Raw genomic sequence first — 18,840 nt, forward strand, 5'->3', positions numbered from 1 at the left:
ATTTCCTCTGGTGGGGGAGTCTAGGACAAAGGGACATTTAACATTAGAGCCAGGCCGTTGAAGGGTGACGTCAGGAAGCACCTCTTCACATGTAGGGTACTTGAAATCTGGGGCTCTCTCCTCCCGCAAAAGGCTGGGGGTCATTTTCAGCTTTCGAGACTCAGATGGACAGTTTTTTGTTGGGGCTATGGAGCAAAGGCTGGTGAATGGAGTTGAGGTGCAGATCAGCCAGCATCTGACTGAATGGAAGAACAGTTTGAGGGGCTGAAGCTTCAATTCCAATGAGTGGAATATTCGAAAAGTGAACAGCATCAGTCATGGTTGGATAATGTCCTGGGTAGATCTATGTTTAGTAGATTAGTGAGGCTGTAATAATGAAGGAAACAGCAACCGTCCAAACATCTCACTGACTGATAACCTTTAAGTGACTTGACGTTACACCCTCCCCGTTGCTGGTGGGGCCATCATTCAGATCACAGCAGATACCTCCCAGTATTCTGGGAAGACCGTGACTTTCCGACGTGTGCTGATAACGGCGGCTGGGAAGGTCTCCACCAAACAGGATATGGTCTTTTGCACCAAGCCTGATAGGAGACCAAGTTGTGAGGAAAAGGTAAGGAAGTTCCATTTGTTTCCTTTGGAAGAGAGGAGACGTAAAGTTTCGAAGACTATGAAAGGATTTGACAGGGAAAGTTTTCACTGTGGTCGAGGGATGAAATATCAGAGGGTTAGTGAGGCCATGCAAATTAAAAATGAGGAAGTGACGTGCACAAAGGGAAGTCATGCAGCAAAGGTCTTTAATGGGGCTGTTAAGCAATCTTTAAAAAAATTCATTAATCACACACTGAAAAATTATAATCTCAATTAGTGTTGGTTTTAATCACATAGCCGCAGGATTAAATGATTAGGTTCACACATGTGCTGGGGGTGGGTAAATAGGACTGAGGTGCAGATCAGCCTGAATCTAATTGAACTCTTGGACGTCTTTGTCACATCTCGGGCTGAAGAATCACACTTGAAGTCACAGATTTAACTCTAATAAAGATTTAACAAGCTTTACTAAAGACTTCTGTTCACTGCTGAAGCATTTGCCGATCTGACCTTACAACAACCCTCAAGTCAGGTGTGTTCCCCAAAACACTGAGTTACTTTTAGCTTCACTTCCAAGTACCATATAGTTTCTGATACTCAAGCCCACACATAGGGCTGAATTTTACCAGCCCCTCGCGGTCAGGAGTCATGGTGGAGTGTGGGGGGTGGGGGGGGGGGGGGGGAGTTCCAAGTTATGACACTTGCTGGGGGCAGAGGGGAGATGCAGTGAAATCTTCAGGTTGGGAGGGGTGTAGGATTGGAGGAAACCGCTCCAATTGGTTGTGGGGATGGTGGGAAGGGGTTGAGGGTCAAATGTCCTAAAGGTGCTGGGAGCGCGAGTTAAAGTTCGTTACTTGAAAATTTGGTTTTCCGGGGGTAGAGGTAATCTTATTTATTGAGGATTCATTTGGGGGGAGGGGGTGTGTGAGAGAGGGGACGCAAAGTTTGAATAAAATTTAATTTCAAAAATTTGTGCAGCGGGACCTTTAAACATGAAGGGCTTGAAACCCTTTATAAATGGCGCCAGCACCAGTGCCTGCGCGGTGGCACCGGATGCCGTTGCTGGGGACGAGCCCCCGCGCGAAATATCAGTTGTTGAGTATCTCCAAACTCAGAGATTATTGGGGCACTGAGGAAATCAAGGGATATGGTGGGAAAATGGAGTTGAGGTAGAAATTAGCCATGATATTAATGAATGGTGGAGGAGGCTCGATGGGACCAAATAGCCTGCTCCTGCTCCTATTTCTAATGTATTAATGTAACGGTGGAACAGGACTGAGGGGCTGAACTGCCATCTCCTGTTCCTAATGCCTCCACCTGACGAAGAATGCTTTGTGTCATATCCATCATGGCGAACCCTAGATCCTCCACTTCTTCTGTTGCCGTGTTACCTGACAGTTGTTGCCGGTGTAGCCCTGCGCGCAGGAGCACCTGTAGGTCCCGTAGCCGTCCAGGCAGGTGCCTCCATTCAGGCAGGGCTGCGAGTCGCACTCGTTGATGTCCTGCTCGCAGTAGTGGCCCGCGAACCCCGACGGGCAGCGGCAGGAGAAATTGGCCACTCGGTCGACACACGTCCCTCCGTTCAGGCAGGAGCTGCGGAATTTTAAAAAAGGCTCACAGGAAGATGGTGGGTTCGAGTGGGTGGGCACACGCACCTAGGCTCTGACACATCTTTAGCACGGTGTTAATTAAACGCTATTTCCCTCAGGTCAAAACTCTCAAAATTAATTTATAGCGCAGCTGAAAATTTTTTAAAAACGCAGACGTGGAAATATGATATAGAAATTCAGATCCACGGCCAACTTTTAATCGAACTTGAGCGACGGGAATCCAGGGGATTGGGTGCCAAAGCTGGTCTTTTGCACTGTCCAGTATTACTCTCACTGGAGAATGAAATCAGGCAGCAGCCTTGACTTTGGCACATGGGAGACTGGTTCCCAAGGCGACCTATCTGAGGTAGGAACCGTTAACTGAGGCTAGGGCCGAACCCTCTGAGTGAAGGCAGCAGTCTGTCAAACTCCTTAAGCAGGGCCTGGGGTGTGGGGAAAACCCTCCAGCTTTTCCAGGCTGCTCAGCCCTAGAGCTTTAGGGTCACAGAGTCATTTGCAGCAGAGAAGGAGACCATTCGGCCCATCGAGTCCATGTTGGTTCTCCAAGGAGCTCTGCAGTCAGTCCCACTCCCCGGCTCGATGCCCACAGCCCTGCAAGTCTATTTATCTCAGCTGGCCATTCAACTTCCTCTTGAAGCCATTGATCGTCTCCGCTTCCACCGCCCTTGTGGGCAGTGAGTTCCCAGGTCACGACCACCCGCTGTGTAAAAAAAGTGCTTCCTCATATTCCCACCTTCATCTTTTGTCCAAAACTTTCAATCTGCAAAGAGCAGCCAGGAACAGACTGACCCTTCAAACACAACCACCTTGACCATTTGGGGCCCCAAGATCAGAGCATATCAGATTATCTCAGCCCTCTTACCTCTCAGTCAGAGGGTTGTGACTTTTGAATCCTATACCAGGGACTTAAGTAAAAGATGTAGGTTGAGATTCTAGTGCAGTGCTGAGGGAGCGCTGCACTGCCAGAGATGCCGTTTCTTTTGGAAGAGACATTAAACCACGGCCCCGTCTGCTCTCTCGGGCAGACGTAAACAATCCTATTCAACGAAGAACGGGGGATTTCTTCCCAGTGTCCTGACCAATATTTATCCCTCAACCAACATCATGCAAGCATATTATCACATTGCTGTTTGTGGGAGCTTGCTGTGCGCAAATGGCTGCTGCATTCCCTACATTACAACAGTGACTGCACTTCACAAAATAAAAGAACTTCATTGGCTGTAAAGCGCTTTGGGATGTCTTGAGGTCACGAAAGGTATAAAGTACAAGTTTGTTCTTTCTTGGGCCCGGTCACGGTCATGGTCATTAATCGGTGCCTGTCATCCATTATCCCTACCTCGGCGTGCAGTCTGGAATGTCGTTCTCACAGTGGGTGCCATCGTACCCCAGTGGGCAGCTGCAGGTGTACCCATCAACATAGTCATCGCAGACCGCCCCATTCCGGCACGGGTCGCTGCCACATTCGTCGATATCGTCCTGGCAACGGTCTCCAGCGAAGCCCGCTGGACAGGAGCACGTGAAGGAGTCTACCCGGTCCTCACAGGAGCCACCATTGTGGCACGGGTCTATCCGAAAGGACATATGGAGGTTACATCTCATCTGAACTCTCCTTCTCACCGCTCCCACCCCCCTCCCCACAACATAAAACTCCAGTGTTATCCTGTTAAACTGTCTCAGTGCTGTTTGCTCTAAGTTGTGTTCTGCTACAAAGTGTGGGAAGAACAAAATGGAAGCATGGTTTACAGTGTCACTGCTTGTTTGAGAGTATTTGGTGATGTGGTTGTGGAGTTGGAGGTATATGAAGACCTGCCTTAAGGGGGAAGTGGGGGGCAGAAGAGGAGCGAAGAAGAAAGAGCTTCAACATATCATCACCAATTTTCGAAAGGATTGGGGTACAATAATCAATGTTGTTGATGCCACATTATTGGTCATCCTGGAGACCTGATCTAGCACGCAGCCTCCCCTGATCCCCACTCCACGTGTACGTGACAGAATATTGTTTGCTAACGTCCAAGTTTGGACAATGGAGCACTCAATGTTTGCCAATCCCTTCTTAATAAGAATTTACAGTCAGGAATTAAGAGAGCTTAATTACCTCTGAAAAAAAATTCTTCTCATCTCTGTCTTAAATGGGCGACTCCTTATTTTTAAACAGTGACAGAGAGAAGTGGGGAGCTGAGAGGGAGAGAAGTGAGTGCAGTGTAGAATGTTGTGACTAGTTCAATCCAGTTCTCGTGTGATGAAACATAGGTATAATGGGTTTAATTCGGCAGAATTTAGATATAGTTAATATATTATACCTTTCAGAATTAAAGAATGAATAAATGGTCAGTTTTCAAGACTCACTGAAATTCCCCTTTAAGAAGGTAGAGTTAGGAATTTCAAGGTCTTTCAATATCCCTGTTACAATAGAATGTGAACCAGAAACACCTTTTAAGTTGGGAAATCCATTTCAGTGTTTCTGTTGCCAGGGACTTGCAGGATAAACACACATTGAAACATCCTGTGTGACATCAGTAAGAGGTAGCAATAAACTTAATTGATAATGTTGGTAAAATGTAGACAGATTGACTCAAAAGGTTGCTACATGGTACCATAAAAACACAATTATAGATAATGAAACAATAAATGGAATAGTACTTGCAGGAACAGATGCCAAGTAAACACAATTATAAACATTCTGACCAGATAAATGCTCACAACTTCAAGAGCAGGGGAATTCCAGCAAAACATTAAGTGGAGATGTTAGTTAATGATACTACCATATATGGATTTCAAGAGCAGGAAAATCACATACAGAAAGGTAACACCTATATGTTAAAAGGTCAGATAATACCTTCGAAACAGTATAAACATGAGAATTTCTGAAGCAAAAATTATAAGTGCTGAATTCCTTATCAATACTTCTCATCCTATGGCTTACTCAGAGAATTTAAGGTAAAAGTATACTTTAAATTTTGATGGATATTCTAAGATATTTTGCTGTAACAGTAGCAGGGTTAAACATCTGGATTCTATTTTAGAAATAAGATTATGTGTTACATCTCTTAAAAATATTTGATATTGTGATATCCTTATCCACTTAAAAGTGTATTGCATGTTCAATTCTTTAATAAATACATGAAAGTTAATAAATCGTCTCATGTAGTATTCTGTATACAACTACAATAACCCCCTCTCTGTGTCTCTTTAAATGGAGAGATACATATTGAAGAGAGTTTCCCAGACCCTTATAATATCTGGGATAATTATGACTTAGCCATAATTATTAAAAATAGGCTATCCGAAAGATGGTAATATTCTTTGTTAGTTTTCTTTCTTTGAGGGAAAACTAGTTCAATTCTTTGGACCCAAATAAGTGTCTATAAGAATTTAATTAAGGGAGATTCGAACTTAATCAAGGGAGATTCAAAGGGATGTACACTTGATTTGAGTTAGTCCCTATAAGGGATTAAAATCATAAATCACTTCACTCAGACATATTTGTCCATAATGTAGGTCTTAAGAGTACAAGGAGGAAATTAGGAGGAGAGTTGATCTATGCTACTTGATCAGATGCTTGACTACGGCCGACTCCAAGGTAGCAGCAGTAGTGGCCTAGGAACAGGCTGTTTTCTTGCCATTTCAGTCCCAGTACAGAATGTGGGCCAGGATAGAGGAGGGAGGGAAAGAGAGAGGAAGAAGAGAAAACTGAGGGGATGGTAAGAAAGGAATCCTGATCGGTACGTCGCTTACTAGGCACGCAGTCATCATTGTCCACATCACACAGCTGGCCGCTGTAGCCCGATTGGCATTTGCAATAGAGCCCACCATCAGAGTTCTGGCACTCCCCTCGATTGAGGCAGGGATTGGAGACACATTCATCAATGTCCTCCTCGCAAACCCTTCCTGAAAAGGAAATCATTAAAGCTGTTTTAGTGCTTTATTTCCACACCTCCTGCACGTTTGGTTTCTGCCCTCTACTCGAGGCTTTTCCACTGCTATGCCCTCTTGTCCCTCAGCCCAGTGCTTATTCCCCATGAGTGCTGTCAGGAAACACTTCTTCACACTAAGAGCAGTGGAAATCTGGAACTCTCTCCTCCAGAAAGTTGTTCCTATTAGCCCAGGCAGTGAGCACCAGAAAGCACTTCATCATGCCCGACTGATTGTAGCTGTGCTTGATATCCACATGTGTTCTCTGCAGCCAGGAGTCCTTGGCTGGTGACTGATAATTTCCCCTCTCTCCTTAAGCTCACTGAAGCCGAGGCCAGTTGCAGCATCACTACTGTTGCCCCAACTGAGATCAGCAAACTCAGTAAACTGCGTACTGAACTGACCCATTCAAAATGATAAGACTCACGTCTGCAAGTTCTTTTTATTTTGTTCAGTAGAGTATCTGACAGTGTGCGGAAGATCGAAGATCATATTTAACCGCCTCCAAATTAACACCGAGAGATCAACACAGGTAAAGATTTTAATTTGTCACTATGAAAGATTTGCATTTATGCAGCAGCTTTCATGGACATCACAAGGCCCTTTAAAGCCAGTGAAGTTCTTTTGAAGTGTAGTCACTGTTGCATTGACATAATGCACTTTCACAATCTGCGCATTCCCGCATACCCAAGATGAGGGAGGGCAGCCACAGATAGGCAAATACAAAATATAGGGGTCTGTATCTAAATCATGTTGTACCTGTCCTGGAGTGTTTGATGGGGACAGTGTAGAGGGAGTTTTACTCTGTATCTAAATCATGTTGTACCTGTCCTGGAGTGTTTGATGGGACAGTGTAGAGGGAGTTTTACTCTGTATCTAAATCATGTTGTACCTGTCCTGGAGTGTTTGATGGGACAGTGTAGAGGGAGTTTTACTCTGTATCTAAATCATGTTGTACCTGTCCTGGGAGTGTTTGATGGGGACAGTGTAGAGGGAGTTTTACTCTGTATCTAAATCATGTTGTACCTGTCCTGGAGTGTTTGATGGGGACAGTGTAGAGGGAGTTTTACTCTGTATCTAAATCATGTTGTACCTGTCCTGGAGTGTTTGATGGGGACAGTGTAGAGGGAGTTTTACTCTGTATCTAAATCATGTTGTACCTGTCCTGGAGTGTTTGATGGGGACAGTGTAGAGGGAGTTTTACTCTGTATCTAAATCATGTTGTACCTGTCCTGGGAGTGTTTGATGGGGACAGTGTAGAGGGAGCTCTACTCTGTATGTAACCCCGTGCTGTACCTGTCCTGGGGTGTTTGATGGGGACAGTGTAGAGGGAGTTTTACTCTGTATCTAAATCATGTTGTACCTGTCCTGGGAGTGTTTGATGGGGACAGTGTAGAGGGAGCTCTACTCTGTATCTAACCCCATGCTGTACCTCTCCTGGGGTGTTTGATGGGGACAGTGTAGAGGGAGCTTTACTCTGTATCTAACCCCGTGCTGTACCTGTCCTGGGAGTGTTTGACGGGGACAGTGTAGAGGTAGCTTTACTCTGTATCTAACCCCATGCTGTACCTGTCCTGGGGTGTTTGACGGGGACAGTGTAGAGGTAGCTTTACTCTGTATCTAACCCCATGCTGTACCTGTCCTGGGGTGTTTGACGGGGACAGTGTAGAGGGAGCTCTACTCTGTATCTAACCTGTGCTGTATCTGCCCTGGGATCTAATTTCCCATTTTTGGGACGCATACCCTGAAATGGGGTAAATACAATTTTAATAGAAACTCGGTTGTTTTGGTCTTGGCTTTGTCTTAGTCATTCAGAACTCTGGGATGGACAGCTCCAGTCTTTCCGAGTGCTGTACATTCCTGTGTTCCTTTTGCACTTATAACTTTTGCCAGCTTCCAAGAACTGCCAATGACCTTGCAACCTTATTCTTGGCATGTGTTCTTCAAGAGCCAACTACAAGAGGGCTTCACTTCCGCAGTATCTGGAGATTGTGGAACGGAGAATGGAATAGAATGAATTGCAAAGTATCGCACCTTTCCATCCGCCTGGGCATACACATGAGAATGCCAGGTAGTCCGCTGACTCGATACATGTGCCACCATTTTTGCAAGGGTCCTGAGCACAAGGGGCAAGTAGTACCTCGCAGTGGAGACCTGCAAGAAAAACAAGCTCGAGGGAATTGACCAACTGCAGGAATTATTGATAAAACAAAATCGGTACAATCACACGCAGGAATGAGGGATTTTGCCAACCCAAGAATCATTGTAACATCAGGATCCGCCTAACCATAGGATTAGGCTAACCTCAGGACTGCACCAACTGCAGGAACCAGCCCAAACCGCAGGGACCTGCCCAAACTACAGGACCTATCCAAACCGCAGGGACCTACCCAAACTACAGGACCTACCCAAACCGCAGGGACCAGCCCAAACTGCAGGAACCAGCCCAAACCGCAGGGACCCGCCCAAACTACAGGACCAGCCCAAACTTCAGGACCTATCCAAACTGCAGGAACCAGCCCAAACCGCAGGGACCTGCCCAAACTACAGGACCAGCCCAAACTACAGGACCAGCCCAAACAACAGGACCTACCCAAACCGCAGGGACCTGCCCAAACTGCAGGAACCAGCCCAAACCACAGGGACCTGCCCAAACTACAGGACCTATCCAAACTGCAGGAACCAGCCCAAACCGCAGGGACCTGCCCAAACTGCAGGAACCAGCCCAAACCACAGGGACCTGCCCAAACTACAGGACCAGCCCAAACTACAGGACCTACTCAAACCGCAGGGACCTGCCCAAACTGCAGGAACCAGCCCAAACCACAGGGACCTGCCCAAACTACAGGACCTGCCCAAACTACAGGACCTGCCCAAACCGCAGGGACCAGCCCAAACTACAGGACCTGCCCAAACTGCAGGGACCAGCCCAAACTACAGGACCCGCCCAAACTACAGGACCTGCCCAAACTGCAGGGACCAGCCCAAACTACAGGACCCGCCCAAACTACAGGACCTACCCAAACCGCAGGGACCAGCCCAAACTGCAGGAACCAGCCCAAACCGCAGGGACCCGCCCAAACTACAGGACCAGCCCAAACAACAGGACCTATCCAAACTGCAGGGACCCGCCCAAACTACAGGACCTGCCCAAACCGCAGGGACCTGCCCAAACTGCAGGAACCAGCCCAAACAACAGGACCTATCCAAACTGCAGGGACCTGCCCAAACTGCAGGACTCGCCCAAACTACAGGACCAGCCCAAACTACAGGACCTACTCAAACCGCAGGGACCTGCCCAAACTGCAGGAACCAGCCCAAACCACAGGGACCTGCCCAAACTACAGGACCTGCCCAAACTACAGGACCTGCCCAAACCGCAGGGACCAGCCCAAACTGCAGGAACCAGCCCAAACCACAGGGACCTGCCCAAACTACAGGACCTGCCCAAACTACAGGACCTACTCAAACCGCAGGGACCTGCCCAAACTGCAGGAACCAGCCCAAACCACAGGGACCTGCCCAAACTACAGGACCTGCCCAAACTACAGGACCTGCCCAAACCGCAGGGACCAGCCCAAACTACAGGACCTGCCCAAACTGCAGGGACCAGCCCAAACTACAGGACCCGCCCAAACTACAGGACCTGCCCAAACTGCAGGGACCAGCCCAAACTGCAGGAACCAGCCCAAACCGCAGGGACCCGCCCAAACTACAGGACCAGCCCAAACAACAGGACCTATCCAAACTGCAGGGACCTGCCCAAACTGCAGGACTCGCCCAAACTGCAGGGACCCGCCCAAACTACAGGGGCCCGCCCAAACTGAAGGACTCGCCCAAACTGCAGGACCCGCCCAAACCACAGGGACCCGCCCAAACTGCAGGACCTGCCCCAACACAAAGGGACCCGCCCAAACTGCAGGACCTACCCAAACCACAGGGACCAGCTCAAGCGCTGGACCAGCCTTATCAAAAGATCACTTTAAAACACCTCACAGAAATGCAATAAACCAGCAGCCTCCTCCCCACCCCCCAACCACCCTCCCCCAACCCTCACCCCCACCCCCAACACCCCCCACCCACCCCCCCTCATCTCACTAGAACTTCGCCATTGGTTTTTGTGCTGATGGGTTTGGATCAGTCCAGCCCACAAATCCGGAATAGACCATGTAGCTGGCAGCTTTATCCATGGTGAGGGAATCTGCTTATAGCCAGCAAAGATTAGTCTATCATCTCCTTATGATAATTCTCCGGTGTGTACCTCAAGCCAGAGTTCTGAAACACTAACAATTCTTACAAAGAAAGCTCACTGCTCACCTGGGCTGATTTTTGGAATTGGTTGGGAATGAGTAAATACACACAGGCAGCGACCCCTCGCTCCCACACCCACTCTGTATGGCAACACACATGCTGCCATCACCAAGAGACTGCAAAGCAATGAGGGCCACCTAAAGTCAAACACTGATCGAGTTCCGCACTCCAAATCATTGGAAGCACTGGGGTACCTGTGTAGGGAAGCTTGCACTGGCACAGGTAGCTGGCAATGTTATCGATGCAGTACCCCTTGTTCAAACAGGGGTTGGAGAGGCAGTCATCCTGATCGGTCTGGCAGTTCTGGCCTAGTGCAAAGAACACAAAACAAAAGAGTTACTTGAGGTTCGTAACCTGAGTGCCGAGCTGGCAGTGTCCAACCTCCTGCCATCGAGGCCACTTCCGCACCCATGTGACCAACTGTCCCCAGAAGGAACAGCAGCACAACAGTCAAGACTTTTCAGGCACTTGAGATCTGCTCTCTGATTCCTGACCTCTCTACAACAAGAAATTAGATTTATGCACTGCCCATAATGCAATAAATTGTTAACAGAGTAAAGAACAGAGCATAGGGAAGAGGGATGTTAGAGGCGGAGACTGAAGGAACAATGAAAGAGACTGCCCATCAAACACTCCCAAGGCAGGTACAGTGTGGGTTAGATACAGAGTAAAGCTCCCTGTACAAAAAAGCTTCAGCTGACCCAGGTGAAGACACCTCCCCCAGCCAGAAGACCGGAAGACCAAGTGTGCTGGCAGAGACAAAGAACAAAGAACAAAGAAAATTACAGCACAGGAACAGGCCCTTCGGCCCTCCAAGCCTGCACCGATCCAGATCCTCTATTTAAACCTGTCGCCTATTTTCTAACGGTCTGTATCTCTTTGCTTCCTGCCCATTCATGTATCTGTCTAGATACATCTTAAAAGACGCTATCGTGCCCGCGTCTACCACCTCCGCTGGCAACGCGTTCCAGGCACCCACCACCCTCTGCGTAAAGAACTTTCCACGCATATCCCCCCTAAACTTTTCCCCTCTCACTTTGAACTCGTGACCCTTAGTAATTGAATCCCCCACTCTGGGAAAAAGCTTCTTGCTATCCACCCTGTCTATACCTCTCATGATTTTGTACACCTCAATCAGGTCCCCCCTCAACCTCCGTCTGTCTCATGAAAATAATCCTAATCTACTCAACCTCTCTTCATAGCTAGCACCCTCCATACCAGGCAACATCCTGGTGAACCTCCTCTGCACCCTCTCCAAAGCATCCACATCCTTTTGGTAATGTGGCGACCAGAACTGCACGCAGTATTCCAAATGTGGCTGAACCAAAGTCTTATACAACTGTAACATGACCTGCCAACCCTTGTACTCAATACCCCGTCCGATGAAGGAAAGCATGCCGTATGCCTTCTTGACCACTCTATTGACCTGCGTTGCCACCTTCAGGGAACAATGGACCTGAACACCCAAATCTCTCTGTACATCAATTTTCCCCAGGACTTTTCCATTTACTGTATAGTTCACTCTTGAATTGGATCTTCCAAAATGCATCACCTCGCATTTGCCCTGATTGAACTCCATCTGCCATTTCTCTGCCCAACTCTCCAATCTATCTATATTCTGCTGTATTCTCTGACAGTCCCTTTCACTATCTGCTACTCCACCAATCTTAGTGTCATCTGCAAACTTGCTAATTTTCTTTGTTCTTTGTCTCTTCTAATTTGCTAATCAAACCACCTATACTTTCCTCCAAATCATTTATGTATATCACAAGCAACAGTGGTCCCAGCACGGATCCCTGTGGAACACCACTGGTCACACGTCTCCATTTTGAGAAACTCCCTTCCACTGCTACACTCTGTCTCCTGTTGCTCAGCCAGTTCTTTATCCATCTAACTAGTACACCCTGGACTGTTTTAAGTGTGCTGTGTGCACCACCTCCTGAGAGTAAGTCATCCCTTACAGCCTGTCTTTCCCTCTCCTCTATACCCTCAACCTCTCCCCTAACTTGTTATTTGTTTTTTTTTATTCAGTATCTCTTTGAATCTTTCATTTTGTTTGATTCGCAAGCCTACAATTTGGGGTGGATTTAGCTCTTAGACCCAGGGCAAGCCCTTCATCACCGGTGGCGGGGCCCTCTACTACCTATGCAGCTGCAGCCTCTGTGGCTGCCCATGTGGTCCCGTCACCCTTTAAATTAATAACATCCAGCATGGGGTGAAGAGCTGTCCCCGCCCCAACATGTCCATTCAGGCCTGCGTAAAGGCAACGGCCGAGGTTGTCGGCCCCTCGGCCATTGTTGCAGCCTCGAAGATGTACGGGAAGGCTGTTTTCTTTCTGAAGAGCGGTGAGTTGCAGGGTCCATCTCCTGGCGCGGGCTCCCCCCCGCCACCAGCACCATGAGGGCCTCGAGCCCTGGACGAGAACCCTCTGCCCCTCGCAGGAAGGATCTTCTTGCTATCGAGGGAGAGCAGCGAAGGTTTACCAGACTGATTCCTGGGATGGCGGGACTGACGTATGAGGAGAGATTGAGTCGGTTAGGATTATATTCGCTGGAGCTCAGAAGAGTGAGGGGGGATCTCATAGAAACCTGTACAATTCTAACAGGACTTGACAGGGTAGATGCAGGAAGGATGTTCCCGATGGTGGGGGAGTCCAGAACCAGGGGTCATAGTCTAAGGATACGGGGTAAACCTTTCAGGACTGAGATGAGGAGAAATTTCTTCACCCAGAGAGTGGTGAACCTGTGGAATTCGCTACCACAGAAAGCAGTTGAGGTAAAAACATTGTACGTTTTCAAGAAGGAGTTAGATATAGCTCTTGGGTGAAAGGGTTCAAAGGATATGGGGGGAAAGCGGGAACAGGCTACTGAGTTGGATGATCAGCCATGATCAGAATGAATGGCGGAGCAGGCTTGAAGGGCCAAATGGCCTACTCCTGCTCCTATTTTCTATGTTTCTATGAAACGGAAGTGGGGGGAGATGCCCCTGTAATCTCAGCAACTCCTGAGGTGGGGGGCCTGCCCATCTTGGGGGAGCCTGTGGGCCCACTGGGTGAAAATATTTCATCTGCCACTGGGTTGTGTGTCCTGGGTGGGGGGCGAGCCCTGTGAGGGTCAACCCTCCCAGCAGCCTGATTTGTATAATTCCCCATCTGCTGGGTCTGTGGGCGCTGGCGGGGCAGGAGATGGCTGCCTCTCTCCGCCTCTGGTCCCGGCTCTGGCTGGATTTCCAGAGTCGGGAACTACTGTCTCCCCTGGGCCACTCATTGGCCTGGGGGACGGAGCTGGAGGAGGTTCCTGAACCGCTGGCGCCCATGGGCTCCAGTTCCATTCAAGAACCCAGAGGAGACTACTCCGCCATCGATCCTGGGGGTGGGCTCGTGACGGAGGTGGGACCAGCTGGCGCAGCCGGATCACCTGCCCCACAGTGTGTGGTGGGTGTGTCAGCTGCTGGCGGTGACCACCCGGAGGAGAATGGGGACTCGGTGTGGGGCACGGAGGATGATCTTGAATCCATCGCCAGTGAGGCAGTGAATTCCCTCGTGCCTCCCACCGAGTCTCTTCTCATCCCCACGGAGGAACTCCGGGACTTCCTCGCGGCATGCAGGGGTTGCCGCAATAAAGGCCGGCTGGCCTTCGGCCGATGGTCGAATCTGGTGCTAATTATCCAGTCCGTCCGTGCTGCCCTCAAGAAGGTGGGAAGGGCACGGGCATGAAACTGGTTAAGAGGTGCCAGTTTAAAGCGTTCCTCAATGGGTTGCTGGGGGAGTGGAAGGCTAGGTGCATTTCCACTCCCTCCTCACAGTGAGGTGTTGGTGACGGGTTTTAAGTACCTTTGACATGAGGATAACCATAGCCAGCCTCAACATCAACGGCAGCAGAGGGTCTCTCCACAGATTTCACAATCTCTCAGTCCTCAGGGAAGGGAGATATGTGGTGAACCTTCTGCAGGAAACCCACACCTTTCTGGGAGACGAAGCCACCTGGCTCCTGGAGTGGCAGGGTGGGGTCTACATGAGTCACCTCACCCCTATTTCTAGTGGGGTGGTTATCTTGTTGGCCCCAACTTTTCAGCTGGAGATCTTGAGGGCGAAGGAGTTTGTGCCGGGCCGCTTGCTCCACCTCGCCGTTCGCCTGGGTAACGTGCCACTCCACTTTGTGAATGTGTATGTGTCTAGGCCCGGCAAGCACGTTTCTTTAAAGAAGTGTCCTCTCTCTTGAACTCTATTGACAGCGGTGATTACATCATCCTCCGGGGGGATTTTAACTGTACCCTCGAGATGAAGGATCGCACCGGTCCCCAGCGCAGCAAAGCGTCAATGGAGAAGTTGAGGGAACTGATCAGCTCCCTCAACTTGGTGGACGACTAACGGAATCTCCATCCCGACTCCAGTGTCTTCACCTGGAGACTTGGAGGAAGAGGGTCCCGAATCGACCGCCTCTACATTTTGCAGGCGTACGTCCCCCGCGTCTCGGCAAGGTCATGCAGCTGTTGCCATGCTCGGACCTCCACCTGGTGTGGGCGGATTCGCTCCGCTCCGCACGCAGACGGGGTCTGCGTACTGGCACTTTAACAATTGGTTGCTGGAGGACGAGCGATTCCGGGACTCGTTCTGTCGATTCTGGGCCGACTGGAGAAGGAAGCAGGGGGGCTTCCCCTCCTTGAGGCTATGGTGGGATGTGGGCAAGACTCACATCCATGTCTTCTGTCAGGAGTATGGTAAGGGGTCGACCAAGAGATGGGAAATTGAGATCGGGCGCCTAGAGAGGGAGGTGCTCGACTTGGAGTCCCGCCTCAGTCATGCAGTCGTGGACCCGGCCCTGTGGCAGGTGTATAAAGACAAGAAGGGTGCTCTGAGGGACCTGCATACTGTTGGGTCCCGAGGCATGTATGTGAGGTCGTGGATCCAGATCCTGGAAGATTTGGACCGCGCCTCACCCTTCTTCTACTTGCTGGAAAAATGGCAGGGGATCCATAAGCAGCTCATCGAGCTGCTGGCCGATGCCGGATCCTCCATCACGAATCCCGAGGGAATGGGCCTCCTGGTCTGTACCTGTTACAGCGCATTGTTCTCTCCGGATCCGTCCAGTTAGGACGTGCACATAGTTTTGTGGGAGGACCTGCCAAAGGGCAGCCCAGAGGGCCGAAGGATTGGAGGCTCCGCTCACATTGGCAGAGCTGACCGGCGCCCTCCCCCAGCTCTCGAGGGGCAAATCCCTGGGGCTGGATAGGCTGACCATGGAGTTCCTCAGGGCATTCTGGGGCACCCTTGGGGGAAGTTTACGCATGGGTGCTGGGGGAAAGCCTGGCAACCGGGGAGATGCCCCTCTCGTAACGCATGGCGGTCATTGTCCTGCTGTCGAAGAGGGACGATCTCTGCCTGCTTAAGAATTGGCGCCCGGTCTCCCTCCTCAACACGAATTATAAGATTTTTGCCCGTGCTATGTCTACCCGCCTGGGCTCCGTGCTGGCCCACATGTTCCACCCCAACCAGTCCTACACAGTCCCAGGCTGGTCCATCCAGGACAACATCCACCTTGTCCAGGACCTGATCCATCTTTCCCAGAGGACTGGTCTGTCGGTCGCCTTTCTCTCCCTCGATCAGGAGAAGGCGTTCGACAGGGTGGATCACGAATATCTTTTCAGGACCCTGCGCGCATTCGGACTCGGACTGCATTTCGTGGCCCGGGTCCGACTTTTATATGCTGCCGTAGTGTCTGGTCAAGGTTAACGGGTCCTTGACGGCGCCCCTTCGCTTTGGGAGAGGAGTGCGTCAGGGATGCCCCATGTCCGGCCAATTGTATACCATCTGCGTGGAGCCATTCCTGTGCCTGCTTCGCAGGAGGTTGACGGGATTGGCTCTGCGGGGGCCGACCAGGTGGGTCGTCCTCTCGGCTTACGCCAATGACGTGCTCCTCACGGTCAAAGATCCCGTTGACTTGCGGAGGATGCGCGACTGCCAGCAGACCTTTTCTGCCGCGTCCTCCGCGAGGACCAATTGGGAGAAATGTTCCGGACTCCTGCTGGGTCAGTAGCGGGTGGACTCCCTGCCGGAGGAGTTGACATCTTTTGCGTGGAGCACCACGCACCTCCTCTATCTGGGAGTCCACCTTAGCCCCGCTGAGGAAGCCTGGCCGGCAAACTGGCAGGGATTGGAGGCGAAAGTCACCGCTCGGTTGGGGCGCTGGACAGGACTGCTCCGAGTGCTTTCCTACAGGGGCCGAAGGCTGGTCAGAAACCAACTGGTGACCTCCCTGCTTTGGTACCAGTTGGTCACTTTGGCCCCGCCCCCTGCATTTGCCACCAAGATCCAGAAGAAACTCGTTGATTTCTTCTGGGGCAAGAGGAAACACTGGGTCTCCACTGCAGTCCTGAGTCTCCCGATTGAGGAGGGCAGCCAGTCGCTGGTGTGCGTCCACACCCAGGCTGAGACTCTCCATCATCAGACCCTGCAGAGATACCTGTACATCGAGCGTCCTCCCAGATGGTGTGCGCTGGCAACATATTTTTTCCGTCAGGGGCACTGCCTCCAAGGCGACAAGCAGTTTACGGCGGAGAATGTTAGCTGCGCCTCTCTTGAGGGATTTGCCTGTCTTTTACTGGGATTTATTCAGAGTCTGGAACATGGTCCCCTCCAGTCAGGGCACTCCCCCGAAACTGCTCATTGGACCCAGGCCCTGAAACCCTCCTCCTGAACCGGTCCCGCACAACCCGAGCCACCTCTCGGAAATGCCCTCTGTGCCATTCCAATCAGCGAGGAGGGGTTTCCGGTAAGGGCTGCTCCACCACACTCTCCACTTCCTCGCCCTCGTCAGCCGCCCGGAGACGCCATGGCGATCCATGTTGCCATCTGGCAGCAAGAGAGAACCCCAGTGGAAGTCCTTCTACGCGGGAGTCCTCCCCCTTTACATCGGGGACCTGGGGTGGAGGGTGCTGTACAGGGCAGTCCCATGCAACAGACTTTTCAGTAGGTTCACAGACTCCCAGGCCTGGACGGGTCCATGTTCCATGTATATATGGAGTGTGCGAGGTTGCAGCCCCTCTTTGAGTATTTAAAGGGGCTACTCCTCAAGATTTGGCTGCACTTCAGCCCCATGCTCCTGATCTTTGGGCACCCGGCGCAGAGGGGTGTGGGCCGGGAGGAGGATCTCCTCGCCTGTCTGCTCCTGGGCTTAGCCACAGTGGCAATTCACAGGCCCAAGCTGCGGGCTGTCAGAGGGGGTCTGCCCACCCTGATTGCCTGCCCCTCTTCCGTGGTTACGTTCGTGCCCGGGTGTCCCTGGAGAAGGAGCATGCGGTGTCCGTCGGTTCGCTTGAGGCCTTCCGCGACTGGTGGGCACCGCAGGGGCTGGAGTGCATCATTGACACCGAAAATGCTATTTTAACTTGAGTTTTTGTTTTATTTATTCAATTTTAATAAAATTATTTATTTATAGAATGTATATAAAGGGGGCCTGAGTAATAAAGGCCCCCTCAACAAATCGTATATAAAAGGGGCGTGGGGTATAAAAGCTTCCTAAAAAAAAAATGGTGTTAGATACAGAGTAAAGCTCCCTCTACACTGTCCCATCAAACACTCCCAGGACAGGTACAGCACGGGGGTTAGATACAGAGTAAAGCTCCCTCTACACTGTCCCATCAAACACACCCAGGACAGGTACAGCACGGGGGTTAGATACAGAGTAAAGCTCCCTCTACACTGTCCCATCAAACACTCCCAGGACAGGTACAGCACGGGGTTAGATACAGAGTAAAGCTCCCTCTACACTGTCCCATCAAACACTCCCAGGACAGGTACAGCACGGGGTTAGATACAGAGTAAAGCTCCCTCTACACTGTCGCAGTACAAATTAAAAGTAAAATAAAGCTGCTTCTGTAATGCCTCATATAAGCACAGCCCATTTGTCGAGAGATCACAAGATACCCTCACAACAAGATACTGAAGTGAATTTATAGTGGCTTGAGATGCTACAAGCAGGAAGAACCTCCCTCCTCTTCCCTTCCTCCCTCCTCATCTTTCCCCTAACCTTCTATTCCCCTCCTTTCTCTCCTTCCCCTCCAAATCCTCCTCCTTCTTCCTCTCCAGCTTCGACTCCCTTTCCCCTTCAACGTTTTACAATCCTTGTGATACTGCTGTCTCCCCCACTGGCGACACTTACCTTTGAAGCCCTTTGGGCAGAGGCAGTCATAGCCATTGATACGATCTCGGCACGTCCCGCCGTGCGTGCAGGGGTGCGACTGACATTCATTAACGTCCACTTGGCACGTGATCCCTGCCCAGCCTGGCTGGCAAAGGCATGTAAATCTGCAAGCAGACAAATCAATACCTGTGATATCGATGAGCAAGACAAACAACCACTTTCTTCTGCATGGCGTCTGAGCAAGGACAGGGTCTCCCGTTCCTGGGAGGTCCACC

General features: G+C 50.5%; 1 protein-coding gene across 4 annotated transcripts in view; it reads right to left on the bottom strand.

The window, feature by feature from the left end:
* Nucleotides 1-18,840, bottom strand: part of LOC137346178 (neurogenic locus notch homolog protein 1-like) — a 237,142-nt gene that overhangs the window by 62,909 nt on the left and 155,393 nt on the right. For all 4 annotated transcript variants that reach the window (XR_010968669.1, XM_068009563.1, XM_068009562.1 and 1 more), the window contains 6 exons: nt 18,584-18,729; nt 10,619-10,732; nt 8,148-8,267; nt 5,937-6,089; nt 3,538-3,766; nt 1,983-2,184 (listed from right to left, as the gene is read on the bottom strand). Coding sequence is in view for 3 of the 4 variants with exons in the window: in XM_068009563.1 (XP_067865664.1) it covers nt 1,983-2,184; nt 3,538-3,766; nt 5,937-6,089; nt 8,148-8,267; nt 10,619-10,732; nt 18,584-18,729 (964 nt within the window). In the remaining variant the exon portion in view is untranslated. The remainder of the gene's footprint in view (nt 1-1,982; nt 2,185-3,537; nt 3,767-5,936; nt 6,090-8,147; nt 8,268-10,618; nt 10,733-18,583; nt 18,730-18,840) is intronic.

The sequence above is a fragment of the Heterodontus francisci genome, chromosome 29 (assembly GCF_036365525.1).
Source record: "Heterodontus francisci isolate sHetFra1 chromosome 29, sHetFra1.hap1, whole genome shotgun sequence".
In the NCBI taxonomy this organism is placed as follows: domain Eukaryota; kingdom Metazoa; phylum Chordata; class Chondrichthyes; order Heterodontiformes; family Heterodontidae; genus Heterodontus; species Heterodontus francisci.